General features: G+C 25.0%; 1 protein-coding gene across 1 annotated transcript; it reads right to left on the bottom strand.

The window, feature by feature from the left end:
- On the bottom strand, nt 1-11,385 carry LOC145829802 (uncharacterized). The gene is made up of 7 exons (XM_082937667.1): nt 11,221-11,385; nt 8,664-8,751; nt 4,922-5,018; nt 3,232-3,330; nt 2,735-2,799; nt 788-907; nt 1-461 (listed from the first exon to the last, which is right to left on the bottom strand). The coding sequence occupies exons 1-7, from the start codon at nt 11,352-11,354 to the stop codon at nt 366-368; spliced, it is 699 nt and encodes a 232-aa protein (XP_082793793.1). The 5' UTR covers nt 11,355-11,385; the 3' UTR covers nt 1-365.
- Between the last annotated feature and the right edge of the window lie 249 nt (nt 11,386-11,634).

Here is an 11,634-nt window from a genome sequence, read left to right on the forward strand (position 1 = left end):
TTTATATTAAAGTAGTGTAAATAAACATTATGTATCACATACAAACTTTATTCTTTAAGATGCAATACTTTTGATACAGGTCGTATAAACCGTCTTAAGTAAACAGAACTTTTTTTGAAAATACTGTGAGATAAAAATTTAAAATGGCATGTTCAAATAAAAAACACACACCATTAACAAACTACCTAATTAATGTAAATTACATTTAATCTTCAGATATGAAACGAGTCATTTATGACAGATCGTATATGATACTGGAATCAAGTAGATTTTTTTTTTAAACAATTTAAAATGGATAGCCATTTAAAATGGTATGTCATTTATATATTTAAAGAACACATTACACTGAATAAACCAAATAACATTTAATCTTCCGGGTAAAGTATCTTCATGGCGGGCCGCATGTGGTACTGGAAACCGTCGTAGAAATCAAAGTAATCCCACAATCCCGGATTTTCAATCTTTCAAGTTCGAATAAAAGTCAGTATACAGAAATACATATACATTCAACACTTTTTGTATCAATTAATTCAAGAAGCAGAAATAAAATTTCAACTTAAAATACAATACTGGGTTTTCAATCTTAAAAATTTAAAAAATGGTTGGTATACACAAATAGTTATCACATTTAACATTTTATTATATAAATTAACAAAATTTTATTCAACGATTGTAACTTTAGCTGAATTAGTATCTCCTAAAAGGGTCTTCAGAGATTTTTAAGTTACAATGATTAAATTATTTTATTTAAGAAACAAAAATAAAAATTTAATAATAAATTACAAACCTCCATGGGTTCTTTGTGCAATTGAAGGTTTTCCTCTATGACGTAGGTGGTGTGCTGCAAGGATCTGTCTTTTGATTTGGTGTGAATCAGTACCAGGTAGTTAGGTTGGTTGAGTTCTTCCTGAATTAAATATTTATTTAATATTTCTAAATATTATGTTTTCGACTTGGTGTGAATCAGTACCAAGTAGTTGGGTTGGTTGAGTTCTTCCTGAAGGAATAAGCATACATTATTGAAAATTTATATCAGTAATAATAAGATTATTATTTAATCCTTAATGAATAGAGCTATTGTTTTAGTCAAGATTAGCTTAATTTTAAACTTATTTATGTGGATACAAAGTAGTTTGGTTAATCGAGGTCTTCCTGTTTAAATGGAATGATTTAAGTAATATGAGTAGCACGGCTAAGTTAATATATTGTTTTAAGCGGTTAAATTTTATATTTATCTGTTATTTACTACTGATAAATGTAGGAACTAGTTTTTAGTTTGTTACTAAAAATACTAACTGTTTAGATTAAATTTAGTTTAATTTTATTTCTGAATTTGTGTGGGAAAATTGCACGTAATATTAATTTCATTGGTCATGCTTTCGCTTATGATGTGTGTAAACATAATTATCTCATGAATAAACAATCAAATGTAGTTTAACTTATTTTGACCTCGTCTGAATCAGAATAAAGTATAAAGGTTCATTGAACTCTGCCTCTTTATTTAAGGTTATTTTAAAATTTTTACTTTTACTTTATATAGAAATTTTCGAGATTTTAAGTTCGATTTTAAAAAATTAAGTGATGCTTTTTAAACAACTTGTTGTGTTTGTGTTTGAAACTTGTTGTCTAGTAAACTAACTTTAACTTACTTAAATAAGATATTAAAAACATTTTTTATGAACTAATTATATTTAAAAGTACCAGCAAACATTTCTTTTTAATTCAAGTTTTTTACCATACTTCCACCAGACTGATTCATATTAAAAAAAAGAACAACATACAAGTTAAAAAATATCTTTATGTTATTTCATTTTTTACCTTGCTTTTCATAAAAACCAATTATCAATATTTTTTATGCCTGCTCCTACCACTTTATTTTATTTTTCACCTTGCTTCTGGTGCATTGTTTTAAATAAAAAACTTAATAAAAACAAATTAACAAATTTATTTTTTACCTTGCTACTGGTGCATTGTTTTTATAAAAAACTTAAGGCCATAGGGGGGGGTAGACCATGTTTTTTACAAGTTGATCTTATTTTATAGAGTTTTCACTAAGCTTCAAGATGCTTTTTACCGTTTTTAAAAATTCGAATTAGTTTTTGAGATATGACCGGCCAAAGTCGGGCCGCATAACAGGTTCCTTATGGGGAAGGAAAACTAAAACGGCGAAAAAAGACTAATGCATTCAAAATCTATCTTCTCCTTCATTTTTTAAGCAATCTTCTTCAAACTTTCACAGTTTATTCTTTATACAATAACAAAAAAACGTTATTTGTGACTTTAAAAAATTTCAAGTAAAAATACCTTTTTTTTGTAATTTTATGACAAAAATTAAAAAAAAAAGTGAATTTTCATCAAAAAAAATTTTTTTTTACAAAAAAAAGGTATTTTTACTTGAAATTTTTTAAAGTAACAAATAACGTTTTTTTGTTATTGTATAAAGAATAGACTGTGAAAGTTTGAAGAAGATTGCTTAAAAAATGAAGGAGGAGATAGATTTTGAATGCATTAGTCTTTTTTCGCCGTTTTAGTTTTCCTTCCCCATAAGGAACCTGTTATGCGGCCCGACTTTGGCCGGTCATATCTCAAAAACTAATTCGAATTTTTAAAAACGGTAAAAAGCATCTTGAAGCTTAGTAAAAACTCTATAAAATAAGATCGACTTGTAAAAAACATGGTCTACCCCCCCCTATGGCCTTAATAAAAACGAATTAAGAAATTATTTTTTTTATACCTTGCTCCTACCAGGATGCATTGTGTCAATCCAGTTCTTTGGAGCTCTGCAGTATTCGTCCCATCCTGTCGAAATTTATCAAAATTAACAAACTCAAAAAAACTTGTTTCGAATTTAAACAAAATAATTCGAACAATGTAAATGTAACAGTCAAGGTAAGAAGACAAAAAAAACGTTAAAACTTTTAATTGATGAAAAAAAATTATAACTATTCTCTTAAATGTAGTTTTTGTTGTACATCTTAAAAGCAGTCTTGCTAAAAGCTATATATTTTGTAGTAAAAACTCAAACGAATTTATAAATCACTATTTTAGCTGTACATACAATTTTCTAACATAATGAACAAATAAACAATAATCACTTAACAACTTTTACACCATAATACTTTTGTTTTTTTATGCTGGGCTACTCATAAAATAAAATATATGTTAGCCAAGACTAAACATACATACCAACTATATATCAAAATAATATAAAAACAATAAAAACGTACTTACCAACTATAACACCATAGTATCCTTGCTTTTTATGCTGAACGACTTGCCCGACTCTGAATTTGACTGTCTCGGGCCTGGGTAGGCGGACTCTCGTTGATTCTGTTTGAAATATTGATGGTAAGTAGAAATTTGTTGTGTTGAATTAGCAATTAAGAGTATGCAGGGTATTTCCTTTTTTACAAAAATAACATTGGAATTCATTACAATGTTTAGTACAATGCTTTGTACTTTCTATAAAATACCATTTATGTAACAAAATAATTTCAATTAAGTTTTGAGATATAACAAGTTTTGTAAAAAAAATCCGATACCACCGTATGGAATCAAAAATTTTCAAATCCAATTTTCTTGGAATTTTGAAAATGTTAAAATTTAATCTCATTCGTGTTGTGTTTAAATAACAATTAAAATAAAATAACAATTAAATTAATTCGTTTTTTTATAAAAACGTAGGTAACAAAGTTTAATAACAGTATTGACTAACTGCTAAAGACACTAAACAAAAACTTAATTTTCCCCAAATTGACTACCAAAAATAAAGTTTGCCAACTCAAACCTAAAACAGCGTGTTTTATGTCAATTGACACCTTAAAAATGTTTATGTTTTGTGAATATTAAAAAAATAATGTCAACACTTAATTAAAATTTGTTTGAGTATAGTTTTCAATAAATTATATTTTGAATATTCCTTACATAAAATAAACATTTATGCATTTACTAAAATATTAATTTTTTTTCCAGTTCAAGTAAATCAAAACATGTTAATTGTTGACCTTAAATTAGTTTTACAGAAACGTACATAAATATGCTTTGTATCTTAAGACCGAAAATAAATAAATGTTTACAAACAAACAAACAAGTTTCCTTAACACCTAGGCTTTTTTATTTTGTTATTATAAACATATTGAAGTCAAAAAAAAACTTGTAAAAGAAAATATTTTTGTCAAAACAATTTATGTACATTAAACATAAGTAAACGACTAGTGTAATTTTTTGTAAAAATTTTTGAGATAGATTGAGATTTTCTTATTTTAAAATTATATTGAAAAATCTAGACAGAACATATTTTTTGAAAATAAAATTGCTGTATAATAATTATATTACATACATAATAACAACAAAAATCAAGACTTTTAATTTATAATTAAAAAATAGAACAGCTACATCTAAAAATACTTTTACATTCTTGTGTCTGAATACTTAAAAATAAGTGTATTTGAATGTGTATGTGTGCAACTTTTAATTGAAAATTCCCTTTTAGCCACTATAAGTTTTAAAGCATTTTAAAATGACATATCAAATATCTAAAAAAAAATTAAGAAACACACAGTAAAACGTAATTTTAATTAAAAAAAATGTAAACACAAACTTGTAAAGTCTCCCTTAGCATTCCTGTGTTTGAATATTTAAAAATATATATATGAATATATAATAATGTATATGTACAATATTTTACTTGCAAATTCCCTTTTAGCCTTTATAAGTTTGAAAGTATTTTCAAATAACATTACATATCACACATCTAAAAAATTAAGAAAGCTGACAGTAAAACGTAATTTTAATAAAGGAATTTATAATAATAAAAATTAATATTTACTTGTAAAATCCCCCTTAGCATTCCTGTGTTTGAACACTTCCAAAACGACTTTATAAAGTATTTTAAACAAATATAAAATATTTTTAAACAAACTTGTAAAATCTCCCTTAGCGTTCCTGTGTTTGAATACTTCCAAAGCAACTGATTCCTCCTTACTGACCTCATCATTTCTCATTCTTCTCAACATGTTCTGTTTGGTACAAGTTTACAAAATAATTTAATTATTAAATTATATTATATGTATTATTACTTTATATGTATATATCATTTCTCATTCTCCTCAACATGTTCTGTTGGTATAAGTTTACAAAATAATTTAATTAATAAATTATATTATATGTATTATTACTTTATATGTATATATCATTTCTCATTCTTCTTAACATGTTCTGTTTGGCATAAGTTTACATAAAAATTTAATTAATAAATTTTATTATATGTATTATTACTTTATATGTATATATCATTTCTCATTCTCCTCAACATGTTCTGTTTAGTACAAGTTTACAAAATAATTTAATTAATAAATTATATTATATGTATTATTAGTGTATATGTATATATCATTTCTCATTCTTCTCAACATGTTCTGTTTGGCATAAGTTTACATAAAAATTTAATTATTAAATTATATTATATGTATTATTACTGTATATGTATATATCATTTCTCATTCTTCTCAACATGTTCTGTTTGGTAAAAGTTTACAAAACAATTTAATTAATAAATTATATTATATGTATATTATTACTTTATATGTATATATCATTTCTCATTCTTCTCAACATGTTCTGTTTGATAAAAAAATTTAAACAAAAAATTTTCTTATCTAGTTAGTGATTTTATTATAGCTATCATTATAGTGTATATATATTGTATATATATTTTCTTACTCTTCTGTTAACATCTTCTGTTGAAAAATATTTGTTTGATACACTTCTACCGTATTTGTTTTTGAAAATGAATGCTCTTAGTGTTTATGTAAAAATAATTTTATTTGTAGGTTTTAAAATTCTGGTTCCAAACAATTACGTGACATACAAAGCATTAGGCATTATAAAGCCTACAAATTGAAATGTTACTGTTACAGAAGGAGTAATGTTCTTTTGAAACATTGGAAAAATTTGCGAGGTGAAAAACTTAAAGCTCATATATATTTAAAAAAAAATATAAAACCAAACAACTAATAAACTTGTATAAACACATATGCTATAAAAGCTTCAATGCATTTATCAGCTTATATTTTTGTTACTATGATTGCAATTTGTTTATTTATATGATTTCATTATAAATATTTGATTTTGATCCGTACAAAACAGTAAAAATTGATCAAAAAAAAAAATTGTCACCTGTAATTGCATTTGTTTACAGTAGGTAAAACACATATCACAAACCAATACAGCTGCATTAAAGAATGTTACTAACATTCTTTAATTATAAACAAAAGGATATTGTAACATCACGACTTTATGATCTCATTTATTTCAAAGGGTGGAGCATTTATAATTTAATAAAAATAATTTTACAAAAAAGTTTATTTACAACAGTTTAAATTTACCACAAAGATATTTTTTTAGATGCTAAAATTGTTTCATTTAGTTGTTAACTACTTTGCATAACTTTTGCAGTATTAAATGTAGAGTATAACAAAACTAATAGAAAAATACAACTTAACCATTACACACAAAAATTACCACTGAAATTATAAATGTTTTTATTTTATTTTAGATACTTTCAATTTAAACATTAAGTTGATAGCAAATTACTTATAAAAACAATTTTAGTAGGTCAAATGAAAAACTAAGGATTTTCAAACTCAATAGAAAAAGAAGACAGTTCAAGACAATTACCTTTTCAGAGCATTCACTTAAAGTTGGGTAAAAATATTTTTTCACACCTTAGTAAAACCAACATAAATAAAAAAAGTTTTACAAATTAAATTTCATCTAAAACATCAGAGTCGCAATTTTTAAACAAAAATTAGTTAGATTTGTTAAAATTAATTGGGTTAAGACGAAGTAAGAAGTTTATTCAATCATTTACTTATTATATTCTCAAAGTACCTAAACTATAGGCGAATAGAGAGGTCCGCCTTGATTTTTATAAGTTGATCTTATTTTGTAAAACTTAATCTGAGCTATCGGATGTTTTTAACTGCTTAACAAAACTCTTAGTAACTTTCAAAATATAAACGATCAAAGTTGGTGACCTCATTAGTTATCTAATGGAAGGCGCAAACTAAAAAAGGCTTTTTCAATAAAACAATATCTCTTCCTTCATTTTCTAACCAATCTTCTTCAAACTTTCAGAGTAAGTCTATTACTACTGAATTTATTCATACGTCATAATTTAAAGTTATTTTTTAAGCTGTTCACTTACAATTTTTTTTTCAAAGTTCATTTAAAATTTATCACTTGATAATGAAACTAGTATAGTTTTGAAAAGCTTTGTGTAATAAAATATAAAACAAAATGAATAATCTATTGATACTAAGTTGCAAATGGTATATATAAAAAGTCTATTACTAAAATTTTAATCAATTAAAGGTGGATTCTTTTATATTTTTCAATAATTTTTAAAACCCAACATTAAAATATCTTTCAACTATAAAGGGAAAGTTTTATAAATATTTGAGGTCTTCAGCTCAAAAATAAGAAGAAGGAGATAGATTTTTGATGAATTTTAAACTTCCAAGAAAGTTCACCCTGAAACATTTGCAGTCTATACATTTGTATTGAAAACTTTTTGCAAAGCTGTATACATCTCAAAAACTAAAAAATAATTATATTTGATAAAAACAGATTTGTAGTTAAAGCTTTTGTATAAGAGCCAATGTTAATTTTTGCAAAAAATGTTGGTTCCTCCACTACGCCTTTAAAGTACCTTTACTTTGAAAAGGGGTAATTTGTAAAATACTAGTTATATTTTATTACAATTGGACAGAAAGTGTACTGCAAGAGTAAAGTGACTACTTTAATGCTCATTGTAAAGTAATCACGTTATCCCGTATATTAAAACTTTACTATTTTACTTATATGTGTTATCAAAATAAAATGAATTTATTTTAACATATTTACCAAAAATTATTTATAATTTTCCAACAAGCTATTAACCTGTTATCAAATATATTTTTAGTTAAAACTTCTAAAATCAATATCAAGTTATAACGTTAAAAAAAATAAAACTTTACTGTTTACAACAATATTTAACTTTTATAATTATAAAGTTTTCTTAATTATAAACAAATGCATTTAATTATTCTGAGTTGAGCAAGGAACCATGTGATGATATACTAATAAATAATAGCTTTACAACAAATCATCAATTCAGATTCTAGGTTCTTTTTTATGGAAAATAGTATACTTTTTTTTAATGTGTTATACATAAAAATATACTTATATGGGTAATGTTTCTAAAACTATCTACATTTAATATAGCTTACAGTTTATTTAGATGTGAAAGAACTTGACCAAGCTTTGACATAGGTATTCCAAAAATATATTAACTTTGTACTTTGAATTAATCTGAACAAATTATAATAGCATAAAAAAAATAAACATTTAGTAGTTTAGGTATAAAAGAAAAAAATTAATTAATAATGAAGGGACACGTTTATAACCGCAATCAAATCCACCCAGTCAAATCTGAGAACCGCTTACCAATCGAGGGTAAGGGTTAGGGGTAATAGTGATAGTGAAAAATAAATAAAAAAAAGCAAAAAATATACAATATTAATTAAAAAAAAATTGGGTAGATTTTGAACGCGGGTGGATTTTGATAGTATACCAATAACAAGTACTAACTGTAGTTGAACTTTAGAAAGTTATAAACTAACAGAGTGCAAGTTTTTTAGATAATTTTCCACTCCAGTTTTAAACGTCTGCATGTTGAAGCTCTGAATTTTTCTGAACCCATTCACTATTCTGCCAAGTTAAAAAGCATTAAATTCTAATAGATAAAAGTATGTTTGCTAACAACTAGCCAAACTGATAATCATATGCATAATTAACATTAATAAGTATCAGGGTTGCCAAATGTTTTTTGCAAGTTTTTTCCAGGCTTTTAAAGTTACACGTTACAGAGTCAATTTTTAGTTAAAAAATTAAGTTTAACAAATTGTTTAAGTAGTATAACGACATTGAAAAGATATCCTAAAGCTTCATTAATTTTTTTTTTTAATAATAAAAAATTTGATGATGACAAAAATTAATTTTTGTGTCAAATCAAAATTTTACTATTTAATATGTAAAAGTTGTTTAAAATTCCATGTTTTTTATTGATTTTTGTTTAAAATTCCAGGTTTTTTTTTAATTTCTCTAATTCCAGGTTTTTCTATTATTCCATGTTTTTTAGCAACCATGTAAGCATACATTATTTTCCTGTAAAATGTTAATACTGACTTGAATTCATTTTATAAAATTACTGCTATTCACAACTGGCCAGACTGAGAAGAAAAATAGCTAAACACAGAAGGTGGTTGTTTGTGAAACTTTACAGTGCAAAATACTTTGGACATATTACAGAATAATTTATTTTTTATGGAGAAAAAGGATGGTTATCATTACAAATTATTACTTCCAATTTGTGAAATTGGTTGTAAAACATCTCATGATTACTATTTTCTTATCAAAAGCAAAAGTTACTTTTATCTTATATAAAAAAAAGAATTGAGAATTAGAAAACTAATAAACAAAGACAAAAACCTTTTAAAATCTTATTATACAGTGCTTGTTTAGTAAAAAAAAAAAATAAATGTTAGTAACAGATATAAATGGTGACAATTTGCTAAAATATCTTGATTTCTAAGAATTTGTAAAGTATGTGTTTCTTTATATTCATTTAAGTTAGATCTATGGTGAGTTATATACCAATGATAAAAACAGAGAAGTTACAATCGAAAAACGAATAAAAAGCATAATTTTATTTAAACTGAGTCATCTCTACTAGTAATTTAAATTTCAAGAAACTTTCAGAACGAGTGTGAAAAGGTCACTTGATCATTCATGTAAACCTTTAAATACACATATTTAAACAACTTACATTGAAATGTTGCTTTAAAAGTTTAAACTTTCAAGCTGTCATAATACTGTAAAACAATTTTAAATTGTGTGTAGTCATAATTTGAGTAAGAAAAAAAACTTACAAAAAAAATTAGATCATTTGATTTATCATAAAAACAACAAAAACTGTTATAATATATATATATTAAGAGAAAGTTATGCCAAAAACTCAAATTAGTTAAGGGCATAGGGGGGGGTAAACACCCTTTTTTGGTTTTTGATCTTATTTTATATAGTTTTTACTAAGCTACAAGATGCTTTTTACAGATTTATAAAATTCAAAATAATTTTTGAGATATAGCCGGTCAAAGTCAGAGGCAACAATAGGATCCTTATGGGAGGCGCAAACTAAAACGTCAAATAACTAGAAATCACTAAAAATCTATCTCCTCCTACGTTTTTTGAGATAACTACCTCAAATTTTCAGGATATGTTCCTTGCAGTATTTAGAAAATTCTGTCGGAACAGAATTTGAAAAAATTAAAAAATAAAAATTTTATAACAAAAAAACAAAAAAAAAACTGTTTTTTTTGTTTATTTTTTATATAAAATTTTTATTTTTTATTTTTAAAAAAATTCCTTCCGACAGAATTTTCTAAATATATCAAGGAACATTTCCTGAAAGTTTGAGGTAGTTATCTCAAAAAACGTAGGAGAAGATAGATTTTTAGTGAAATAGTCTATTTTTGCCGTTTTAGTTTGCGCCTCCCATAAGGATCCTATTGTCGGCTTCGACTTTGACCGGCTATATCTCAAAAACTATTTTGAATTTTTTTAATCTGTAAAAAGCATCTTGTAGCTTAGTAAAAACTATATAAAATAAAATCAAAAACCAAAAAAGGGTGTTTACCCCCCCCTATGCCCTTAAATAAATAAGCTTGCCTTATTGAAAAACAAGTCAGAGTAATTAAGTAGTAAAATCAGTTTATTTAAAACTAGTTGACCTGAGCGTGTGTCAACCCTGATTTAAGTATAAAATATATAAAAACTGTTGATAAAGATAATAACTAATTTAATTCTATAACTTACACTGGAAAAGGAAAACTTACAAAAATGAATCTTAAAATATAAAAAGACAAACTTTTTGAGGTCTTTCTTTTTTAATTTTTAGAAAAAGGTAGAAATTACATGTAATTGCTAAAAGTTCATTTACTGTTAACATATTTAAATACTTCATTGTAAACATCTATTTTTTGATAAATAATACCTACAAAATGTTTATAACTGTATAGTTTTCAAACAAATATTTTTTTAAGAACAAACTCAAATAATTTGTACACGGTACTACTGCATAAAAATACAAGCAATAAACTTAATAATTAAACAACAAACCTATTAAATGATATCATTCTTGATGCCTCCGTGTGATTTCCAGTATATTTACTCAGAAAGTACTGTGTTGGAAGGGCGAGTGAAATTAGAAACAAATGGAAAAGCTGGGCTCGTGTCAGTCCCAATACTACCATTTTGCATATATATTATAATACTATATACTATACAAATCCTGCAAAATGCGTTAAGTGTGTCATTCAGTAAACATGTTGTAAATGTTTAGTTTAGATGATTTGTTGAACTAGTGTTAGAAGTGTGTTGTTCAGCTAACAAATTATATTAGAGATATATTAAATTGTTATTAAACATATATATATATATATATATACATATATAGTATTTAACTCTTAATCATTTAGTGTTGTTTGATATAATTTTTTTTATCTTAGGTTTCAAATGCATTGGTTGGAATGA

The sequence above is a fragment of the Thalia democratica genome, chromosome 2, assembly GCF_965202585.1.
Source record: "Thalia democratica chromosome 2, ktThaDemo2.hap1.1, whole genome shotgun sequence".
Lineage (NCBI taxonomy): Eukaryota > Metazoa > Chordata > Thaliacea > Salpida > Salpidae > Thalia > Thalia democratica.

Bases quoted from the DNA above. Each gene is read 5' to 3' on its own strand.
- LOC145829802 (XM_082937667.1), bottom strand. From the start codon at position 11,354: ATGGTAGTATTGGGACTGACACGAGCCCAGCTTTTCCATTTGTTTCTA. The intron at 8,752-11,220 runs GTTTGTTGTTTA...TTAACTTGGCAG, and splicing joins AGAATGATATCATTTAATAG to AATAGTGAATGGGTTCAGAA. The intron at 5,019-8,663 runs GTTAGTTTATAA...TGTACCAAACAG, and splicing joins ATCTAAAAAACTTGCACTCT to AACATGTTGAGAAGAATGAG.